The sequence below is a fragment of the Mytilus edulis genome, chromosome 12, assembly GCF_963676685.1.
Source record: "Mytilus edulis chromosome 12, xbMytEdul2.2, whole genome shotgun sequence".
NCBI lineage: Eukaryota > Metazoa > Mollusca > Bivalvia > Mytilida > Mytilidae > Mytilus > Mytilus edulis.
The window spans coordinates 19,478,596-19,503,897 of NC_092355.1; the positions used below are offsets into that span (position 1 = coordinate 19,478,596).

The 25,302-nt window shown below is 32.2% G+C and overlaps 1 protein-coding gene across 1 annotated transcript in view; it reads right to left on the reverse strand.

Annotated features, from left to right (window-relative positions):
* The window catches only part of LOC139497977 (protein scribble homolog), an 81,815-nt gene that overhangs the window by 46,605 nt on the left and 9,908 nt on the right, over nt 1-25,302 (reverse strand). Inside the window, exons 5-15 of the mRNA XM_071286232.1 lie at nt 24,990-25,110; nt 24,307-24,381; nt 7,879-8,023; nt 7,360-7,432; nt 5,799-5,844; nt 5,244-5,443; nt 4,244-4,416; nt 3,665-3,795; nt 2,162-2,275; nt 1,455-1,575; nt 533-798 (exon numbers count right to left, since the gene is read on the reverse strand). Coding sequence (XP_071142333.1) covers nt 533-798; nt 1,455-1,575; nt 2,162-2,275; nt 3,665-3,795; nt 4,244-4,416; nt 5,244-5,443; nt 5,799-5,844; nt 7,360-7,432; nt 7,879-8,023; nt 24,307-24,381; nt 24,990-25,110 — 1,465 coding nt within the window. The remainder of the gene's footprint in view (nt 1-532; nt 799-1,454; nt 1,576-2,161; nt 2,276-3,664; nt 3,796-4,243; nt 4,417-5,243; nt 5,444-5,798; nt 5,845-7,359; nt 7,433-7,878; nt 8,024-24,306; nt 24,382-24,989; nt 25,111-25,302) is intronic.

The following is a 25,302-nucleotide window of genomic DNA, read 5'->3' on the forward strand; positions in this document are numbered from 1 at the left end:
ACTTCCCTGGCATTTGGGCTTCAGTGGATAGCTGTCTCCTTGTTTATATTTCATTATTCTATTCAAATTCTGATGGTGTAACCTAGTATCAGCAAGAAACTGTCATAAACAAGTTTCCATATCTAATTACATATATCTATGTTCTTTGTGCTCTTTCAAACCGAAAGACAAAAAAACATGATGTGACACTGAATTAATTAATTAAGGAATGACTGTAATATTTCTTCTACGCGCAGGTTATTTAACAGTGTGCACCACATTTTTTATGTTATTTCGAAAAGGATAGAAAAAATATTAGTCATTTCTTATAATTTAATTCTAAATTCCATTTTAAACCGTAGAAAACCATGAAAAAACGTTGATGACGTCACGGTCACATGACTAAATTATGTCTATGGGCTCATAACAAAATAACGTCAGCCAATCAGAAGACGCGTTACATCCAAAATTAAATTATTTAATGATAGATATTATTTCAACTACTAACATTAACATTGCATTTATTTCTTAATTTACAAAACTTTCAAAATACCTCATCAGAATCTGAATATTCCTCTTTATCCTGATCTTGCCTCTCGTGCTCCGTTTCACTCTTCTCGTGTGTTTCTTCCTCTACTTGGTCGTCATAGTAACCATTATGCTCCTCATAAGTGACCTTGGGTGCCTCAGAGATAATGACCTCCTTGATAAGAGGCTGTGTTTCTTTAGCATGCTCTCTTTCATCTTCCTCCTCACTCTCCTGTTTGTGTCTATGATCAGAGGGTCCATGGTAACGAGGTGGTCCCTCTAATTCTGGAGCTGAAGTAAAAATACGAAAATCAATAAAAAGATTCATTTATTATTCCTTGGATACAACTTTTTCTTTAATTTTGTGTTTCAAGCATAACTACATGTTCAATGGAGTAGGCCTGTAAGAAGACTTGCAACATGTACAAAAAAACACAAAATCAGATATCCATGAAAATACAAATAGAAGGCGATTGTTAATTTCACATTCAGCTGTAGACTATAATTCTGGTCTATTTGTATCCAATTAGGAAACCAGAGTAATTGGAGAGAACCATGGCATTCAGAAGGAAAACTGGTAATCCTAGTCAATTAAGACTGTCACGTCCTGGGTTAAAATTCACAACCTCAGTGTTGACAGGAAAGATTAGGGGGGACAGGACCTTTTACACTACCTTATGATCAGATGTTTTTAAGCTCTGGATTTCAGGATAGATACTTTCAGTATCTGGGAATTCTTTTTTAGAATTTAGGTATGTCTGGTTTTAAATTTCTTTAAATTCGGGACCTCAGGATTTTCTGTTTTTAAGCCTGGGATTCCAGGATCAGGACCCCTCCGAGCCCCTCTCAATAATGAAACACTCTGCCTAGTACAATAGCTGTGTCACTTAATCATAAAACCGTTATTTAATATTGTTATACTCATTTTGAGTTAAGCATTAGCTTACCTTTTATAACAGGTGGATGTTCTGATTGGTGAGGACTCTTCTTTTCTGTATGTGGTTTTTCTACATCAATAGTCATAGACCATCTGGGATCATTGTCTCGTGATGGCATAAAAACTAGATCCTGAAACAAAAAAATATTGCAAGTACTGAAAACAGAGTATCCCAAAAAGTTTTTTTCACATAAACTGTGAGGTTCTACTTGATGATAACTGAATTAGTAAATCTGAAAATTCATTTTACAGTAAAGCATGAGGCCACATAACAGAATGTTAAAGGTTACTTGTTAAAATTTCAAATACTTATTTTTCCATATACTCTATTTCGCGTTTAGCCTATACTAATTCATTTCGCGGCGATTTATTTTAGCGATTCTCATCTTTCTTCAATGTGGTTAAATGAAAATATACAAGTTTTTCATATTCGCAACGATTTATTTTCGCAATATGTTTCTACTTGTGAAAGTCGCGAAAATAAATCGCTCGTGAAAATTAGTTGGTTTACAGTATATTTTTTCAACAAGAGTGCACACACTGAAATGCCTCACCATCTTTACCAACCATTGATATTATGTTGATAGTCCTAAATATAAAGCTTTATTACAAGTATCACATAAACTTAACATGATCCAAGAATATGAGGTAAACAATTTAATAATGTATAATTTTCAAGGTAGCATTTAAATAGATAAATCCTTGTTTAAACATTACCTCCTTTTTCTTTTCCTGATGTGGAATGACGTGGCCATCAATAGATGTTTTTCCTTTCAAGAAGCGTTTCTTAAGATCTTTAGGGTGAGGAGTATCATGCCTCTGGAAATGGCTCTATATATACAGAAAATATACAAGATAGAACAATGCAATAAAGCATAGAATCATTCACATGCAGTACCCATAAACAACCATTGGATTTTTATGCCAAAACATGCTATAATAAAGATAATGCAAAAAATTTAAAGTAATTTGTAATAAAATAAACATTTTATATTCATTTTAAGGTGGTACCCAACACTTTAACTAAAATTAATTTGGCTCGTTTAATTTTCTTTAAATTTTGACAAAGTATTTACTTTGACCGTTTTACAAAAATATAAAAATTTCAAAAAATTTGAACCAACCGTTTTATCAGAAAAATTACACAGGTTATATAGCAGTTATATAGCACTTATTTTGATCATTGAGAAGCTTAGTATTCCCTTAACACAACGTAATTTAAACGTTTAACTGATTTTACAGAGTTATCTCCCTGTAGTGTTAGGTACCACCTTAAGTTCATTTGAAGGAATGAAGAGCATCAACAGTCTTAGCATCAAATATAAAGGTAATACTCGATTTTTAGGAACAAAATCCCCCCTATTTTCTCACATGAAGAAAGCCACCCAACTCTCAATAACAATGTATAAAGATGAGAAATTCTTTTTAAGCTGCTGAATAATGAAGCTGTGCTCCATAGCATTATTTTGCAGATAATAGAATTGAAAGGATTTAAAAGCAGTTTGCATTGCATCCTAGTGAATAATAACTTTTCTTTATATCTATTGCACCAGTTTTGGAGGAAAAAAAAGAAAAGGCAAAAATCAGAACCAAAAAAACAGCTAAAGTTTGATTATGTATTTAACATTTCATACATTGCATTTGTAATACCGTATACTGGTTATTATTGCAGGGTTCAAATTTTTGCTTATTTTTGCATATAGAACAAAACCGCAAAAATAAATTCCGTCATTTTAAAACAGCACATGCAAAGGTATTGATAAAAGTTTTGCATCCTCCAAAATAATAACCGCCAAAATATTTTGTATATTTATTCAATGAAAATCGCGAAATTTTACATCCCCGAAAATAATCCTCTATACAGTATAATTGGCATTCAATAGTAATATTTAGATTTACATAAAGACTGTTCTGAAGCACAAGCTTAGTTCCTACAGCCTTCAAACACAGAACTTGAGAAGTTGACGGACCACTAAATATGATCAAAAAGAGAAAAGAAGGCATAGATAACATGTTGTCTCTTCAAAATTACATCTGAAATTGTAGTGTTGTACGACCTCTGGCTTTTTAAAAAATATCTATCTGTAAAACAATCGTATGTATGGAGAGGTAGTATCAAATTCTTGGAGCTACTTGCTCCTTTAAAGAATGACCTTCATCTCAATACAGATGCATGAATAAAAGTATATTTCATAACAGCACAATCAAGATCAAACTAACCCCTTCACTTTCTGTGTCTGTGTCATCTTCTTTTGGTACATCAAAGTGGATTTTACTGTCTCTATGTCTTTCAATATGATCACTTAGTCGACTGTCTTGGTCGGTTGTTGTACTACCACGCAATAAATTCTCTGTCAAATAAAGTGAAAACATGTAATACTGTTGATAAATTTCATTTTCATAGGATTAAGAAACATAAATGGGAAATGTGTCCTTTTGTTGCATATAATGTTATCAAGGAACATAACTCAAGAACAATAAAAATGATGCTACCTAAATTCATACATGATCGTAGTTTCTGGCAATAAGCATTGTGTATTAGATTTATTGAGGCAAGCTCAAGTTAGAGAACTAATGGGCATAACTATAGAAAGGTAAAAGTGACGCCAACAAAATTCAAAATTGATCTACTTTTGTGGTCACAAGCATGGTGTGTAAGTTACATCATATTTTGTTTAGGAAAACTTAAGTTATTGAAGCAAAACCAATTTTGAGGCATACTAACGGACATGGTAAACTTTTTTAATGTTTACTTCTTTAATATCAAAAACTATGAAAATTTATAACCATAAAACCTACCCATACTTTCTGTGTGGAAATCCTGCTGGGGTAACAGAAAACATGTCAGGACTTGTTGCCCAGTTCTCTCATCAAAATCTGTCTGGAATTTTAACATGGGTTTTGCCTGGTTCTCAGACAACCACAAAGCTTTCAGATTTAAATTAGCTACAGTTATAGGTAAATATTCTAACCTGAAACAAAAAGGAAAATCTTAAGTCAGATTTATCTTTCAAATCATGTCACATTATGACTCATTAAATGTAGTAAGCAATATACTATAAAAGCAACTTATGTTTGCTACTTTACTAGTTAAAATACATAGAACTTGAATATTGTAAAACAAAATTTTCTCTAAAAAGAAATCCTCTTCATGTTTGGAAATTGCACCAATAACAATTTAACATGTTTCCTATGAAGACTCATTTTTTTCTAAAAGTAGAACTTTTATGTGTTTCTTATCAAAGGAACAGATTTATTGCAATAAGGAAGGAGCGTCACAAATCGGATAGATTTTTCAATACTAACATTGTCATACTCATTCATCTTACTTCAGACATAATTGGTTAGACACATGTAAACATACATGTATACATGTATTCTGAATCATAATATGACAAAATATATATCTGTACAATATATCTAGTAAATGGTATCATTGGAACCCTTTTTGTTTTCCCAGTCTTTTTTTTTTTCTGAACACCTTCACTAAATAGTTTTAAGGTGGTACCCAACGCTTTCACTAAAATTAATTTGGCTCGTTTAATTTTCATAAAATTTTGTCAAAGTATTTACTTTGAACAAAAATATAAAAATTTCAAAAATTTTGAACCAACCGTTTTGTCAGAAAAATTACACTGGTTATATAGCAGTTTGACAAACACCAATTTTGATCATTGAGAAGCTTTATATTCATTTTACAACACAATGTAATTAAAAGGTTTAGCTGACTTTACAGAGTTATCTCCCTGTAGTGTTAGGTACCACCTTAACCTGATAATATTTTGTTTTGATTCTATACCTATTTCCGGACACATCTAAGACATGTAAATCTTCCAATCTTCCTAATTCCTGTGGCAACCTCAACAATCTGTTGTCTCGTAGTGATAACACATTCAGTCGTAGGCATTTACCAATTTCTACAGGGATGTCTGTCAGTCTGTTTCTGTCTACATTAAAAACTGTCATACTTTTTAATTTCCCAATTGAAATTGGCAAATCCTGAAAAATTATAAACACATTTTTTTTCAATCCACATTATCAACATATCATTACTTGTTGTTTTTTTCTTCACAGATTAAGATAATTAGCAGGATTGTTACTTTTCTCAATTCAATAGTTTCATATTTTTTTATGTCTTCGTTATAACAGTATATTTTTTTTCTTTTGTTACAGACCGTATGGTTGCCTATAATTGCTTATTTGAACCTTGTTGGATAGTTGTCTCATTGGCAATCATAGCCCATGGTGCAGATAGCAGTGAATTGATTAAATGTTTTTTGGGAGAGTCTGAAACTTTAAAGTACTGTTAAAGCAGTAAAATTTATAGTGATTAAATCAATGAAAATATACTCACTGATAGTAAATTTTCTGTTATTATTAGCTCTTGCAGGTTATCACAACTGAAAAATATAAAATATGACAATGAGATAAAATTGTTCACAATATAAAACCAGATGCTCAGCAGGGCGCAACTTTATACAACCACAGAGGTCGAACCCTGAACAGTTGGGGCAAGTATGGACACAACATTTAAGCTTGATACAGCTCTGAATTTGGATTGTGATTAAATAGTTGACACAACATAGGTTTTTGACACAGAATGAATGTGGTCTAAGAACTAAAACTTAAAAACTTAAAATTTTTTTAAATTGGACATTTACCTATTATGGTCCAATATCCAAAATCTAAATTCATGGTTAGATTCAGCATATCATAGAACCCCAAGATTTCAATTTTTGATGAAATCAAATAATGTTCAATTTTAGACCCTTTAGACCTCAATGTGGACCAATTTGATAACCGGGCATATATATATTAAAAATCTAAATAGATGGTTAGATTCAGCATATTGAAGAACCCCATTTATTCAATTTTTGTTGAAATCAAACAAAGTTTAATTTTGGACCCCGATTTGGACCAACTTGAAAAGGGCCCATAATCAAAAATCTAAGTACATGTTTAGATTCAGCATATCAAAGAACCCCAAGAATTCAATTTTTGTTAAAATCAAACTAAGAAAAAATTAAGAATCTAAATACACGGTTAGATTTGGCATAACAAAGAACCCCAATTATTCATTTTTTGATGAAATTAAACAAACAAAACTTAATTTTGGACCCTTTTGGTCCCTAACTCCTAAACTGTTGGAACCAAAAACTCCAAAAATCAATCCCAACCTTCCTTTTGTGGTCATAAACCTTATGTTAAAATTTCATAGATTTCTGTTTACTTAAACTAAAGTTATTATACGAAAACAAACAAAAATGCTTATTTGGGACCTTTGTTTTTGGCCCCTAATTCCTAAACTGTTGGGACCAAAAATCCCAAAATCAATCCCAATCTTCCTTTTATGGTCATTAACCTTGTGCTTAAATTTCATAGATTTTTATTTACTTATACTAAAGTTAAGAGTGCGAAAACCAAATGTCTTCGGACAACGACGACGACACCAACGTGATACCATTATACCACCAAAAAATTTTCAATTTTTGCGGACGTATAAAAATTCAAGATGGAAAATTCCAAATTTGAAAATTTATAAAACAGAATCTCTGTTTTCTAATACAAACATTCCATCTATATTTTCACCTTTATAATCGATAGAAACTCAACTTCTATCCTCTATAACTAGAGATTGCATTGCCCAATTCTGACTTTTGAAGAATGAACACAAATACCAAATTTAAGGATTAGGGTTTCAAAACATCCGCATACAGATATATGTATCAGTTTTCAGTTGTCCCTCGTAGAACATATATTGCACTTGCAAGCTCGTGCAATATAAAATTCTACTCGGGACAATATTCCCCAATATTCATGCAATAACCCTATATTATTGCATTATTCATCCAATTAAAATTTAATCATTTCTGAATTTATAGTATACATTTATATCCATACCACTTGGTACTTACTTTCCTATTGTTGGGGTCAAGTTCAGCAGTCTGTTTTGGTCAATCTTAAATATCGTCAACTTTCTCAATCGTCCTAAAAAATAATATACTCAAAGTCAATAGACTATGACAGAGTTGAGACGGGCAAACATTTACACGGTAATGAAATGTGCCATTGCTCATGCAACTTTAAAATAATATATTCTGCATTCTTACATAGCGTCTACTTACTCAACCAAGATCATGAAATTGACAGCTTATGCCTCTTGATTAAAGGCTAGTCACATCACTTTAATTTCAATTGTTATATTTCTTTTTTTTAATTGACATTTCGGAGAAAAAAATTCTGTGATGGTGTTTATGGATGGACAAGTTTCAAGCATTTTTTTCATAAATTGACGAAAAGATGGTGATTGAAATATAAAATTAGAAAGCTAGGAATTAAGGGGACCTGGATGGGGTTTACAGAGTAGATAATAATGGGACAAAAAATAGAAACAGGAGAAAAAAACACATCTAAACACTTATCATCAACCTTACCAATTCCATCAGGAAGATTCTCCAAACAGTTCTGAGATAAACACAGATCTGTCAAACATTGTAAACCACCAAGTTCCTCTGGTAAGTAGTCCAGCTGGTTCTCAGATACATCAAGGATAGATAACTTCTTCAAATTGCCAATTTCCTGAAAGGAAGGTAGAAAAAGTTGAAGCAATCATTTATGATTACTTTATTTATTCATACTATTTTAAATCTAAACTAGCACATGATCACCAATTGTAGTAGAGGTCCTGCAGATTTGGTTCATGTACATTAAAGACTATATAAAAGGTACCAAAATATGCCTGAGCAAATGTATTTTTTTTTAATATTTTTTCTATGTGATATTCATATCTGCCATGCCAATAAACTTCGCTCTGGACAAACTTTTCATTTGCCTGACCTGATGTGAGTCACAAAATGAAAAATTTCAAACAATCAAGATGACTGGTTTGATGCTATTTATTACTTTAAAAGTACTAGTTACTATTCATGGCATACTGATTTTAAGGGATTTCATAAGCAAATGTGAACTACCCAATATCAATGTTCAACAAAGTACAAAAGAACAAAAAAAAGTTGAAGAGCTATCTGATCCATTTTTTTTTTTTGTAAAATCAATAAAAATCAAGGTCAAATTATCTAAGGTCAACTTTGCCTGAGGAATTTATAACCTTAACAATTTCTAAATGGTCAATTCTAGAGTAGATATGGTATTAATCATGTCAGTGCTGAAGAACTGTCTACTGCTCAGTTAACTTGTTGATCAAGTGTTCAGCTGTAAGACTTCTGATGTATATGTTCAAGGCCTACGATCACTTCATTAATACCTCATTACCATTGACAAAAAAATTCCCATATAACAAGTCATAAAACTGAATTATAAAATCAATAAACCAATCTTCATTCCTGGTTATATAGGTTTTGTCTGTTAATTATCTTATCATCAATTCAATACTAACGGTAAAATGGTCAAATAATAGAATCGGTAAAATAATAGATTGTGTTATTAAAGGTTATCTTTCAATGGCTACAGTTAACATAAAAATTCTGCCTGTATTTCATACCAATTTCAAAAATATTCATATTTTTTACAAGGTTAGAAGTTGACAATTTAAGCAGGAAATCAAATTCGTTCATTTTGGAAATTGTCGACATATTCGTTTTTTTCAAGATGACTGTGAATAACCTAGTGATATCCACTCGTTTTTACCCTACCTCACAATCACCACTTCAGGTGTTGGGTCTTATATTTTTACATTTTGGAAATAAGTTTGAAAGGCTTTAAGCAATTATGAAACCACAATGTTTCCTAAGCCAATAATATTACATAACAAATCTACATGTATCTCTACAAAAGTTTAACGACGAACATTATCAAATAGAAACCATGAAAACCTTCAGATATGATGGACTTTTTAAAATGCAGAGAGTGAGGCAGTCTCAGGAAAAGCCCCATAAGAATTGCCATAAAATAATACAAAAGCAAAAAATTTGCAGTTGTTTAAAAATATTTAAACATGTATTAATTTGCACCTGTCCTAAGTCAGGAACCTGATATTCAGTGGTTGTCGTTTGTTGATGTGATTCATAAGTGACTCAGTGTTTCTAGTTTCTCGAATTTTTTTATTTAGATTAGAACATTTATTTTTCCTGTTTGAAAGGTATCACACTGGTATTTTTGGGGCCCTTTATAGCTTGCTGTTCAAGGATCTATGTTTAAGGCCGAACTTTGACCTATAATGGTTTACTTTTACAATTTGTGACTTGGAGAGTTGTTTCATTGGCACTCATACCACATCTTCTTATATCTACTAATCTGTAATGCAATAATCATCTCTAAATGTATTTGCATCGTGTGCAAGTTGAACAATTATTTTAATGTCCGTCTCCAACAAAATTTATTGATTTGAATAATTACAAATTTCCAACTTACAAAAGCCTGCAAAAGCATGATCCATTAAAATTAAGATGTGATCATTTTCCCCTTGGAAATTAGACTTATTTGATGGAAACATGGATTTAACTTCTTTCAAAGAAATAGATATCAGTTACATTCAGTTGCATGAGATTTAATTGATTTGATGGGTATTTTCCTGACCCTTTGGGAATTGTCTTTTTAACAAACAAATATTAGGGATTTTAAAATTACAACAAAAAAATCTGTAATACAGTTTGACAAAAAAGTATTATGCTTTATTCAGAAACTTTTTATGTTAAATATCTTTTGACTGGTTTTACAGAAAAATTCAGATTTAATGGAAATAGTTGTCTTTTGATGACATGTTGATTAAAATGGAACTAGCAAATACCATTCTGGTGGTAGGACCAATCTTGGACAATGTTTTACATGCTGAAATCAGCTGAAAATTTAATCTCTAACAATATTAGGCATCTGAAATCAACTAAATATTTGATGACGGACAAAAAGTAAGCACCTTGCTTGACCAATTTCTAACAAAACTAAAATCATTTCTCTTCAAATATATCAAAACCTAACATGATCTTGGCTTGACCAAGGAATATGCCAGATGCCCTCATCTATAACATTTGTCATATATTGTATTCTATACATTTTTCCTAATAGGATGTTTTCTTGGTATGTATTTTTGAACCTAGTCAGGAATGGGAGATACCAAAGGGACATTTACAATCAGAGGATGAAAATAAACTGACAACACCATGGCAAAGTAGAAAACAGATTAAACATGTTCAAAAGACAACAACACTTTCTTCCAAATATGGATATTTTTTTATGTAATTTTGAACATTGTCATAGCGGTCATATCCCTAGTCATGTGACATTTCTGCTGTAAAATTACCATATGATGAGAAAATCAATAAACAATCATTTAAGACAAGTCACACAGCAGTTTGTCACAATTTTTTAATTAGTTTTGTCTATCAGCCATGGTACTAAGGCAGTGTAAGGGGATAAAAAGTAGTGCTGTCAACGATTGATCTGACCTTATATTCTTCTACAATCAAATAAGTAATAAGTACCTTTTGAGGACATAAGAATTTTTTTAGAGTGGTGGTAGTGAGGGATAGGGTCTTAATGAGCAGACAAAAAGTGTCTCGGTAAATATTTTAAAGGCAGGGAGAGCGGTTCACTATGCTTAAAGAAGGAGTTTCAAGCCATCTTTCGTTGATTTAGACTATTCCATTTAAACTTTTAAGGGAGAGCGGTTCACTATGCTTAAAGAAGGAGTTTCAAGCCATCTTTCGTTGATTTAGACTATTCCATTTAAATGTTTAAGGGAGAGCGGTTCACTATGCTTAAAGAAGGGGTTTCAAGTCATCTTTTGTTGATTTAGACTATTCCATTTAAATGTTTAAGGGAGAGCGGTTCACTATGCTTAAAGAAGGAGTTTCAAGCCATCTTTCGTTGATTTAGACTATTCCATTTAAATGTTTAAGGGAGAGCGGTTCACTATGCTTAAAGAAGGAGTTTCAAGCCATCTTTCGTTGATTTAGACTATTCCATTTGAATGTTTAAGGGAGAGCGGTTCACTATGCTTAAAGAAGGAGTTTCAAGCCATCTTTCGTTGATTTAGACTATTCCATTTAAATGTTTAAGGGAGAGCGGTTCACTATGCTTAAAGAAGGAGTTTCAAGCCATCTTTCGTTGATTTAGGCTATTCCATTTAAATGTTTAAGGGAGAGCGGTTCACTATGCTTAAAGAAGGAGTTTCAAGCCATCTTTTGTTCATTTAGGCTATTCCATTTAAATGTTTAAGGGAGAGAAGGAAGAGGCTTTTAAAATATCCCTACAACCAAGAACTATTTCTAAAATTATTTTGCATAATGGTAATAGATACATATTGAAAAAGACCCATGACCCACATTCAATAATTTAACTTCCCTTCCTGCATACATTTTAATGGAATAACCCTTACACAAATTTATAATATATTTCACATAAAAGCAGGTTCAAGGAACTAAAACTTCTCTCCAATGGGTCCTCATATATTTTTCTTATAAATTTAAATTGTAGATGATATTTCTTCTGAGTTACATCTGGTCTATTGACGTGATTAATCCAGTTAAAATGGCATGTCCTTCCAAAGTAGAATCAGGCATCATCAATCTAGTCCTTCTTAAGTAGGATCATGCCTCATTAACCCAGTGCTACAACGTCTTATAATTGTGACATCGACCAATTTAACCTTAAAGATCCTATATTGATTATGGACAGGTTTATATCAAGAAGTTTTCAAGCTATATATAGATGATTTCCTGTATCAAGGACCAATTAAATAAAGATAATCAATAAACGAAACTGACAGGAGATAACAAAATTATCCTGAGTTAAGGACATGCGAATAACAACTCGGAAACATCTCGATGTACAGATGTAACCAATATTGTACAACAATATGGTCAATATCCTTTGGGAGAAAATAGAATTAAGAGATCCTCTGTAGGAAGTCAGATATTAATTCCGTAACAATTCACTGATCAGTAATCAAACACAAATCGTAAAAAAATTCTGATCTTAATGATAAATATCAACCAACAATATTAGCTGAATAAAAAACAGCATCAACATTGACTTTCTAAATTCTTAGATTGGAAGAAATTCTGAAGCAATTCTGTAATAATACACTGATCAGTAATCAAACATGAATCATAAAAAAAGCCTGATCTTAACGACAAATATCAACAATACATGTACCAGCATCAACATTTACTTTCTTAGATTGGAAGAAAATCTGAAGCTTCTATGTAAATCAATGATGATTATCAACTGTACAATCATAGAGAACCAAGTGCTTTTAATGCAAACTAACAGTAAAATCTACTTTAAACTCATATACTGCAAATTCAGAAATTGCAAATAAAATTGAGAATGGAAATTGGGAATGTGTCAAAGCGACAACAACCCTACTTGCAAGTAGTTTATTTGATAAGCCATAGAAATTGTGTCACAATAACTACATGAATATCAAATCGTGATCCATAAACTTTTCTTCAGCTTTAAATTGAAATGGGAATCAATATCATGACTTTTTATGTTTTTTTTTTAAATCTTTGGACCAAAATAGGAAAAAAAGATGTGTAAAATGCTTCTATTCTCAAAATAAAACAGCAAAAAAAGACATTATTTAGAAGTATTCAGAAAAGAAAATCAATTTTACTATTTTATTTATAAAAAATCCATATCATCAAACACAATATAAATAACTGTCAGATGAAAGTGTCATGTTTGGAAAATTAATTGATCATTTGGACAATGATAAATAAATACAACCAACCACTGGCAGACCTATTTGGAAAATCACCGTGATTTTTGTAAAAAAATCGGTGTTTTTTGGACAATCTGCGCGGAACGGATAATAAATAGAGGTTCATCGTAAATTTTCCGTTTTACAGAATATTTTGCGGTTCTCCGGAGATTTTCCGTGTCTCAGGGAATTATCCGTTTGTCCGATAAAACGGGTGTGTATTAAGTCATTGATAGAACCAGTGATGCGTGAGCGACGGTTATTAAAAGGTCGGTTGTATAATCCGTTATGCGTGAGCGACGTTCAATCATTAATTGATCGTTGTATAATCCGTTAAGTGTGAGGGCGGTTGTATTGAGGTACAGATTGTGATATATGTAGAAGTTTACAGAACTACCGATTGAGATATAAGGAATTTTCAAAAATTTATCACATAATGTTTCTGTAAATTTAGAGAGAAACAGATTATATATTTCTCGGGGTGAAAGCTTTACTTTTATGATGGAAAAATACATGTGTATTTCTGAGGCCGCAGATCATTTAAACTTCATTGGCAAATAGGAATTTTTAAAACGGTCTTGATCACCTGCTGATCCATTAGTCTTTCAGAATGAAATGCACATTTTTACCTCTTGGGGTTGAAGGCATATATTAGCAAAATTAACAATATGCTACGATGAGATAATAACAAGTTGCGAATTTTAGTCCGAATTTGTATATATATGAGCATATGGACATACATTCATCTTTATAATTAATCAGTTCATCTGTCATTTGTTTTATTAAATTACTTTTCAATTTTGGTATAAATACAATTTTATCATTGTGTAAGACGATTTGAGAATAATGCTTTCATCGTAAATACTTCAGAAATTATAATTGATTCAAGAACCGTTTATTGGAACAAAAATAAAATGAACGGCCTGGAGGAAGTTCTAACCTTAGTTGATATCAGGGGTTAATTGGTATAGCAGTATGTTACGTAATACAACGATCGTCGATGCATAATATGCATATGTATGTATATAGTATGCATGCAACTGGATTTCGACAACTCGTGGGTTGTCTTTTAGACAAAGAAGTTCCATTTTAAAGATATGAAAGTACGTCAATGCACGTCTTGTAAACTAATCTGTTACTTTTTGAAATATAAATAAGTTATATTTAAAAGATTGGATAGTTATTTCACACGTATCAAAGTTCTTCTGTCATCATTACTGTTTTTCAATTATTTTTTGAGAGTTCGATCTTAAAACTAAGTTCGTCCTGACATTTATGGAATATTTGCCACTGGAAGTTAAACAACCAACAATCAATCATCTTATTACAAAATTTAAAATATGCCTGAGCGATAATATTCTTTTAAATTTTAATGTGAAAGACAGTTTCTCCATTTATAAGAAGGCACTTCCAGGTCTAATGTTAAGTGTATCTACATCCCGGGATTGAGATTTATTTACTATACTAGCAAAAAAAAAAAGAAAAGAAAAGAAATGATGATATTTTTTTTTTTTAATAATTAAATAATTAACGTTAAAAATATATGTAATTAACTTGATCTAAAACTTGACCTCGCTCATAATAGAGAAAGTTAAAAATCAATTGTGTCGACTGCACGGGATTGTCCAACGGCGGGAAATACCCTGTAACTATAAACACAGGTGATGTTACTGACCGATTGTGGAATGTCAACTCAGGGTTAAAGTGATGTGTAATGATTGTGTGCTTGAAAGTTGAGGCTCTAGTAGGTTCATTTCAATTGATAATCGATAATCTAAAATCATTTTTTTTTCAAATCAACGATGAAGTTTTGGATATTATGGAAGGGATTTTTTTTAAGGACAACGGAGGTACCTTAAAAGTCTATAGGAAAATATACAAATAAAATAATATAAAACAATTTCGAAGGTCACAACTTGTATCTTATAAATCAATGATAAAGCGACTTCATCAGTATTAACAGTTATAAGATTGCAATCAGATGACTTTTAATTTTGTTTGTGTTTCAGGAGTGGGAGTGTATAAGATTACCTTATATTACAATGTTTGTTTATATTGCTTGACCCTTATGGGTGTAATTTTGCAATAAAGATTAAAAATATATACTTTGGATGTTCCATTCTCAGCATTGTTTCTGGTCTGTCTGTTCGTTTGTTCGTTCGTCCGTCTGTCCCGCTTCAGGTTGAAGTTTTTGGTCGAGGTAGTGTTTGATGAAGTTGATATCCAATCAATTTTAAACTTAGTACACATGTTCACAATGATATGATCTTTCTAAATTTAATGCCAAATTAGAATTACCTCATTTCCTCAGTCCACTCAGGGACTTTCTATACTAAGTAAAGAAAGTCCCTGGTCTGTTAAACATAGAAAATGATTGGGCATCCGTTTATACTAGTGACACATTCTTTTTTTTAATTTATTAAACTTGTTCTCAGTGGCAGATCCAGATTTTTTTTATATATAAGGAGAGGGGAGACTAACTGATAATGTCATGAGAGGACCAGCTCCAGTCATTCTCAAGTGATTTCCTATATAACAATATTTATTTTTCAACAAAAGGGGGCGGACACCGTGTCATTCCCCCTTTATAGCCGACTGAGAAACTCAAAGGGCTGTTTAGGCAGTCAATTGTCGTCAAAAACTTCTATGTGTTGTATAGCCAGTCATTGAGTCGGTGTCGTTAAAAACTTCCATGTATATCAATCAATCAATTCAAGACTATTAAAAACTCCCATCAACGCCATTCCCCACTAAATCCGGCTCTGGTTCTATTAATTTCATTACTTCTTCAACATACTAGTATCGGGAGCATGTGAGTATGGTAGCACTCCGTAGATAGGTCTGTAGTTTTGCATGTATGACACTAACAGTTGGCCTAACGTATTAGAAGGCCAGGGTTGGAAGGTTATTCAACATTCTGTGGCTCAATTGTATCTATATTTTCTGTGAAGTGCTACCTAAGCCGTGTCCTGGTGAACCCTACCCATTTTTTTCAAAGGATTTTCCAATAGCACATCGAAACACTTCCAGCATTCTATATTTTTTTCACCAAAAAAATTGTACCTCAGCATAATACAGGTCATGAGGTACATTTGTTTGAGGAGGGGGTTTCAATTACTGTTTAATTTCCTGTTACTACGAATTTTCGGGATTTTTTTTTCCATCAGATTTGCCCTGTTGTCTTTTCTTTTAACTCCGTGTAAACCCTCACACGCGATGTTTACAGAATTATTTGTTTGAAAAATTAAATTTGTTGTATTACCTCTTTTATCAAAATAATATTTAGTTAGCTGTATTAGCGCCTTTTCAAAGTCCAAGCATTGAACATTGCAAACACATATAGATATTTTCAAATGAATTAGAAAATATCTTCCCAAATCGACAGAACGAACAGAGAGATATTTGCCACTGGTCTTTACCCAGTTAACGATTCACTCTTAAATGCATTTCTCAAAAAACGATGGGAAACAGAAAAAAACCAGACTATATCTTTTGGATAAACAGCCAAGGACATTTCCAGACATGAATATAACTGCATGGACCATCGCTTACAAGTTTTGTGACAGAACAGGCTTACAACTTTACTATAGTACATGTACAGTGCTTAGAACTCTCATAATTTTACTCCAGTTTTCATAGTGCATTATTTTATGTTTTATGATAACAGAACTGTGTTTTATCAAGGTTTATCATGACTCGTATGGTTTCATGATAACTGATTTCTGAGGAATATGTTTAATAATGTAAACTTTATTTAAAGATACGTTTTTTCCAATTGGCGCTAAAGAAAAGCACCATATGAATATTCATGAACCTACAACGATTGCTCAAAATCGTTATTTAAAAATCCTGTTTGTGAGATGCAGATTCATTTCAATACCGAAATTTCGTCTATATATTAAGTTTCACAAGTGTATAACACGGAGAAGCTATCAGAAGGTACATTACTCCCATTTTGTTTGGGTGTGAACCATCGATGTTTACAGCAATATCAAAGAATAAGATGATGATGGTAGAAAGAACTATGGGCGTCATGTGGCAAATATTACATGCATATCGGACCATGAGTTGTCAATCTGTATGAAAAGATTTCCAATACAACCATATTATTGAGAAGGAATGTTTACATGCTCTCGTACTAGTATTACAGGGTTCTTGTGTCGTTCACCTTAGACACACATCTTTTTAACGATGTTTAAAAAAAAAAAGACAGAACCAATTTAATGTCATATATCCCTATTTTTTAAAATAACTATAACAAGAATACCCCTATTTAGCGGACAAGCAGTTTATTCTTTTTTCTATTATTGAATATTGAATACCAAGAAGGAAAATAAATCCCGAAATTAATTTGAAACTTTGATACTCAATAGTTTTCCAGCAAAATATTGACATCCCTTGGGGATAATTAGTGTTTGTCCAGTGGCATATATAACATGCATGTCGGAACAGGAAATTTTGCATAATGTACTTTCAGAACCATGTTCACATCATTATACATAATAGCCAACAATTGTGATGACAACTCCTTCCTTTGTTTGAGAACAATCTTGTTGAAATAGAAATCTGTGATTTTACTATGTCCATAACTTCGATGAACCCAAAGCAAGTTAAATATCGACCTGTATTTAATTCAAATAAGTTCTCTTCTTCTTCTTCGTCCATCGACATCCCATGATAACATACTGTTGTCATACGAGGACTAGTTTATTTACAAAACTTTTAACCCAAATAAACAAAATGTATGTTTCTTTCTTATGTTCAATGTAAAAATGTATATAATTTTGAATTGCAACTATCTATAATTCCGTAACTTTCTATCAAGGCGTATAAAAGAATGGTCGATAAGTGCGTATATTTTTGTTAAATCAATATTTCTTGTACGTTTTAAACTGTCCTTCACTTTTGAGAACGCGTACTTACATTTCCCCAAATTTACCCTTGGAAAAAATGTGAAAACAGATTTTTATTTTATCAAATCTTTTTTTTTGGAATTATTTAGATTTTTATAAATAATATTCTTTACAACAGAAATGTAATTTATAAACAAGCTTATGCGTTTAGTAATGACTAGTATATCGGACACGCAAGACAGAGATTTATACTATACACCTGATAGTTCAAAATGGAAAGTTTCAAGTTATCGGTCGTATACACTGATCAATACCCTTAGAAGTGAAGCGATGCATGAACTTGCAAGTCCGACAGGAAATCGCTTGAATACCTGAACGGGTCACCTCACAATACATTTGGGAGTAATACCTTTAGCCATGCTGGTGATCAGACAAGGGAAGGTACAAATTTATTTAAAAAAGTTTATTACATAAAAGAATTATGAACAAATTAGATTTTCGAAAACAATTTTCACGGAACACTTATTTACGCTCATTTATGACTTTGAACTATGACTTTTTCACCAATTCCCATATAAACAGTTAAAAACGACAGACCTTGGTTACCACGGTATAGCTGACTTATATTAACACTTAAACCAAATTTAAGAAATCCTTGTATTGTAGTTCCTGAGAAAAATGTGACGAAAAATTTTCAACTTGGCTATCATGTGTAAAATCAAACAAGTGTTCGGTAAACAGGAAGTTGTTGAGTGATGAATCTGAAAACGCATCAGCTGACTTATATTAACCCTTAAACCAAATTTCAGAAATCCTTGTATTGTAGTTCCTTAGAAAAATGTGACGTAAAATTTTCAACTTGGCTATCATGTGTAAAATCAAACAAGTATTCGGTAAACAGGAAGTTGTTGAGTGATGAATCTGAAAACGCATCAAGTTCCAAGTATAGCTGACTTATATCAAGCCTGAAACCAAATTTCAGAAATCCTTGTATTGTAGTTCCTTAGAAAAATGTGACGAAAAATATTCATGGGACGGACGGACTGACTGACAGACTGACGGACGGATGGACTGACGGACTGACGGAAGGACAGACAGAGGTAAAACAGTATACCCCCCTTTTTTTCAAAGCGGGGGTATAATTAAATATCTTGCAATGCAAAGCTAGTTGTTTGCGATGTGCGATGATGCGTAGCTGCATGGTAGATTACCACGTGAATTAGATCATTTTTATTATTTTGAATTCACCACAGTCGCTTGAATTTTAGTGATATATGTATGAAAAAAAAATAAAAAAATACTGTTATATGTATAATATATATAACAGTATTTTTTTAATTTTTTTTTCATACATGTATCACTAAAATTCAAGCGACTGTGAATTCACTAACACGTGGCTGTTGACACATTACACACAATATACTTAAAATACCTGGGGCAATTTACACTTCTGGTTTATTGTCCCTTTAACCAGCCAGTGTATCTGTGTATGATGTATTTATCTACCGTGCAAGGGTCGTGTAGCCAGTCAAGGTCGTTAAATGTATCTCTAGCTCCATTGACAGACTCCCATAATATATTCGAAAGCGGATCCCGGATTTTGAAAAAAAAGAATGTGGAAGGACGTAAAGACATCATTACAAATTGGACTAGTGTACATGCAACATTCAATCTATTTCTTGTGTGACAGTTTACTGACTGTCAAACCCGTGTTCAATTTATTATTTTGATATGGTTCCATCATTCGAAAATAAGTTATTAAAATCTCAGTAGGCTAAAAAAAAACTACTGGATTTTACCCACAGAGTGCAACAAACACAGGTCACGGAAATGGTCTCTACTACTTCAAACTTTGGCAATCTAAAATGAAATCCAATCAGTCAATTTCACAGTATCACAATTTCATGTAACAGAAGAAGATGGTGCCTTGAAGATAGCTGAGTAAAATAAATATTTTTTTTAAACAAGATATATGTAGGGAGCTCTATTTTTAACCAACCCGCGCATGAACAGATTCATTTTTTCTTGTATTTACTTCCTGAATGACACGACTCTAGAAATGTTTGCCACTGGACATCAATTTAAAAATTAAATAGAATCAGACAGTCATGCTCGAGCAAATAACACTGAGAACGGAACTTTATAGCAAGATATATACTATAGTGTATACAGATTGTATTTGAACACATACGAGGGTCTTGAATATTGTCTTATAGTTGTAAGTAATTTTTCTGTAGTCTTCATATTTTCCCCCATTATTCTATATTCTTTGTTTTCTTGGTGTCTATTTTATTTACTTTTTTGGCCCTTTGATGTGCACTTTTTGTCCATATATCTTCTCTCTTCTTCTATATAAATCCTATTCAAACCCTAATAAACATACACAATCAAAATGTTCAACTCAAAACCCCAGTTGACTTGTAATCCATGGAGTTTTTCTCAACCGTTTAGAATATAACAAATGCTAAATGAGTCCGTTTAAAAAAAAGATGTGGTGTGATTGCCAATGAGAAAACTCTCGTTAAGAGACCATATGCCACAGAAATTAACAACTATACATGTAGGTCACCGTACGGCCTTCAACAATGAGCACAGCCCATACTGCATAGTCGGCTATAAAAGGAGAAAAAGTCTAGGAGTCCATTACTGATATTACATATATATATGATTAATGTATCACGTATACGTCTGATGCTTAATTGTTGGCTCTGCTGGAAGGCAAAATATTTAGCTCTTTACTGACTAGTATTTAACAACTGAAACTAGATAAGTTATGAAAATCAAGGAATCTATACATGCTATAACAGCAAATTTGAACGGAACCAAAACGCAAATTAGTAAAATAATAAGTATACAACTTGCATTCCAGCATTTTAATATTGGTAATTATTAATGATGTAATGCGTAAATAAGTTATCCTACACAGTGGAACAAATGGGAAGCCAAAGTACGTTAATGTGTGGATTAATCTTCTGCAAAAACAATGTCATTTTGTTTATTTTATCTGGTTAAATCTTCTGACATCAGACTCGGACTTCTTTAGAACTGAATTTTAAATGTGCGTATTGTTATGCGTTTACTTTTCTACATTGGCTAGAGGTATAGGGGGAGGGTTGAGATCTCATAAACATGTTTAACCCCGCCGCATTTTTCCGCCTGTCCCAAGTCAGGAGCCTCTGGCCTTTGTTAGTCTTGTATTATTTTAATTTTAGTCTCTTGTGTACAATTTGGAAATTAGTATGGCGTTCATTATCACTGAACTAGTATATATTTGTTTAGGGGCCAGCTGAAGGACGCCTTCGGGTGCGGGAGTTTCTCGCTACATTGAAGACCTGTTGCATTGGTGACCTTCTGCTGCTGTTTTTCTATGGTCGGGTTGCTATCTCTTTGACACATTCCCCATTTCCATTTTCAATTTTATTTCAATAAACTGACTTAAATAAAATTTAAGCAAGTTAAACTGTAAGCTTGCCGCCGTTGATACCCCCGCCGAAATATTTCGGTTCACAGGAAGTTGTTGAGAAATGAATCTGAAAACGCACCACACGGTACAACTTACTTGCATAAACCCTGTAACCAAATTGATAGATACGAAAAAGATAGATACGAAAAAAATTTACTTAAATAAATGTTTAATTTACATGTAATGTATGACGTACTTAAAATCATCTTTGTGTAAGGAAACGTTTGAATTGGCTGATCGTTTTGTAAAGCATGCTATTTTGACGGTTACGGATTCAGACTCATTAAAGATGCATTTCTTTCTAACACAAACGATGCAAACGGCTAAGCTCGCACATGTTTTGATCATTTCTTTCAAACACATACGTTTGCAAAGTTTACATAAACTTTGCACACTATGCAAACGCTAAAAATGCGTCTGCAGTTTGTCGTTTGTTAGTACAAACGCTGCATTTGTTTCTAACTTCAACCTGATTAAACGAAGTATTTGTTTCTACGTTTGTAAAAAAGTCTGATTACCAACAACATGTGCATGCATTATTGAAAATTCAAACAGGGTCATTAAAGATTTATCAAACGATGTATTTGTTTCTACTCGTGTATCGTTTAGAAAACAGTAACACACGCGACACAACGTTTACAAAATTCTTGTTAGAAAGAAATGCGGCCTAAGAAAAATCTGATTAGAATCACAAGAAGTTCTGATAGGTCGTAAAATAAACTTCCCATCACTTTATTCTTTTCACATGTCAATTTAAAAAAAAAAATTCGCAACGATGTCATAATTGAAAGCACGAGGAAGGCTGACCAAAATGTTCAACTTGCGGCTAGTGATTGACAGGTATGATTATATCTTGGGGCTCTTGTGGGGAGCGTGGTGTCGGACGGAAAAAAGATTTCCAATATTCATATATATATAAATGTCGATCTGATGTGGAAAATTGTGAGTTTTTTTTTAATAGCACAAAGAAAAAGACGTTAGAAGAGTATAAACAATGTGTAACTATAAACGAATTACTCGTTTATAATCTACGAGACTGATCAGATCGAAGTTTGGTAAAAAAAAAAAAAAAAAAAAGCATTCAATATCAAACCTTCTTGGTTGGAGAAAACATGTTCGATGTATACCTGCAAATATGTCTTAATAAATTATATTGTGTATTTAAATTATCTCCATTGAATACAATACAATTTATTAAATGTATCTATGATATCCTCCATAAATAAATATCTGTACAGGTAAAGTTCAATTCGGATCAACAGATTGATTTACGACCTTCCGCTTGTCCATGTTGTATTGCAAAAATATCACAGCAGGTGTTACTCACACTTGACAAGTGTCAAATCAGTATGACATTATGTCGGATTACGGCATCTGCAGTAATTAACTCTGTTTTTACTGTTTTTACAGGAACTGATTTATCTTAACATGACAATAAAGAAGAATTTTGTAAGGTGAACATATTTGTAGTATTGCAAAGTTACCACGTGCACTTTTCCTGTTCATTGGTCACATTTAAATAGATTATTCTTTATTGAACTAAATTCGATATTTAAATAATTGCAAGTAACTTAAATATCAAAACCACCGCTTTTTATTTCTCGACTGAAAAGGGTAATAAGACGGTTATTTTTATCTGACTGTAAACATTGTATATAATCACAACGATCTATTAATAACCGTTGCTCACAGATAACGGATTATACAACGATCTATTAATAACCGTCGCTCACGCATCACTGGTTCTATCACTGACTCAATACACACCAGTTTAATCGGACAAACGGATAATTCCCTGAGACACGGAAAATCTCCGGAGAACCGCAAAATATTCTGTAAAACAGAAAATTTACGATGAACCTCTATTTATTATCCGTTCCGCGGAGATTTGCCAAAAATCGCGGTCATTTGCCAAATAGGTCTACCAGTGAACATATTCATTTTAAATTATTTACAATATTAGAAATATATGATCTTTCTATCACGACATGGTGTTTCATAGTCTGTTGTAACTATGTACTTACTAAATCTGATACAAAACAAATTGTTGATTTACAATAGCCAATGATTTTTTCTTCTCTCGTCCACTTATTATTTGTTATCCAGACCTTGATCAGAGTCTGTTATCTCAAGTGTGTTCAATTAACCTTCATTAACACATGTACATTGTATACATGTACATGTACTTGCTGTTTTCCAAGCTACATGTAATTTTCTTTAAGTGGAATACTATCAAGGCTAACCAAATAATCACCTGTAGGACTGCATTCATAACTGCAATTTTGTGTGATTTATCTAACAATTGTTTTGTAATGGGGCCATAAAAAAGAATAGGTTTGTTTGCCCAAATGCTACCTACCCAGAAAAAAGCTGCCTACTCAAATTCTTTTATTGTCCTGATTTGAAGAAGTTTTTTTTTAACCAGATAGGCATGAAGACTAATAAACACCCGATACTTCAATTTCTCTTTTTCAAAAAAAAAAAAAAATGCCTACCTACCTACCCACTGTCTCAACCTTTGGGTAGGGTTTGGGCAAACCAAAATATTTTTAATTGTGGCCTGGTCCCTTTAATGCCATTTTGGAACTTAACATTACAAGCAGTAGGATGATAATCATTGGAGTTCTTAATTATTTTTTTTTACAAGTTTTCAATTGGAATGAGTATCAGTGAAAATAAGTTGGTTTGAGATTTAATTTCTTCCAAAATTACACACAAGCATAATGAAATGATGGTAACAGAAAAAAGACACTCCATAAACACAATAAAGCACAACACAGAAAAATTAACTTTTTCAAATTTACCTTATTTGAGTAATATTGAGTTATTTACTCAGTACTTTTTAAAGTAGTGAGAGGAATACTGTTAATTCAGATAAACTTACCGGAGGTAATTCAGTGAGATCGTTACCATCTAACCATAGTTCCTGAAGGCTAGGTAAGGTCCCTATGATCTCTGGCTGCAAGATAAGTAAATTATCTTCAGTTAAAAATGGCACATTCAAAATTGTTGGTGCATGTTAATTCAATTGTATTGGAAATAGCCAGAATGCAATAATTCAAGAAAAATTAAAAATTTAAGATTGACTAGCCTTCAAACAGTAAAATCTCATATTTCTTAATTCAAACAAAACTGATGTACGTTCAAATCCATACCTACCCTATTTTTTTAAATTAATTTAAAATTTAGGCTTATGTTCTTTTATTTTGCTAGAAATTTCACTAATTATGGCAAAAGAATTTGCCTGAAAAGTTATATATATTACCATCTAGGATATTTTTCAGTTACGCCAAAAAAAATATATGTTTCCTATTCCATCTTTGGAAAAATATTGGGTAGGTACAGATTTTTAAAAAATTTTATGGCCCTGCAACAAAGTTGTCGGGACATATAGTTTTACCCTTGTTTTTACATGTATTGAGTCTATGGGAGGGACATTCTGACTTAACATGTTTAACTGCTTATTGAAAAATGTCAATTTTTTTTTAAGGGTAGGCTACTTTTGAGGATGGTAGGGTACATGTAATAAGAAACACATCTTTTTCTATTTGGCCTTATGATACTTACCAATTCATCGATCTCATTGCTGCCTAAATCTAAAATCTCTAATTTGCTTAAAAATGAAATAGACTGAGGAAGATTCTTGATCATATTTTCACGTAGTTCTAATGATACTAAGTTGGATAAACTGAAAATAGAAATCATAAATAGAAATAAACTCATTCCTGATCATATTTTCACATAGTTCTAATGATACTTAGTTGGATAAACTGGAAATAGAAATCATAAATAGAATTAAAACTTAGGCATGGCAGACAGAGATAAAAACAATGTAAGGCAAATATTTAATTTCATTCTCAATGATACATTATTTCCAGCA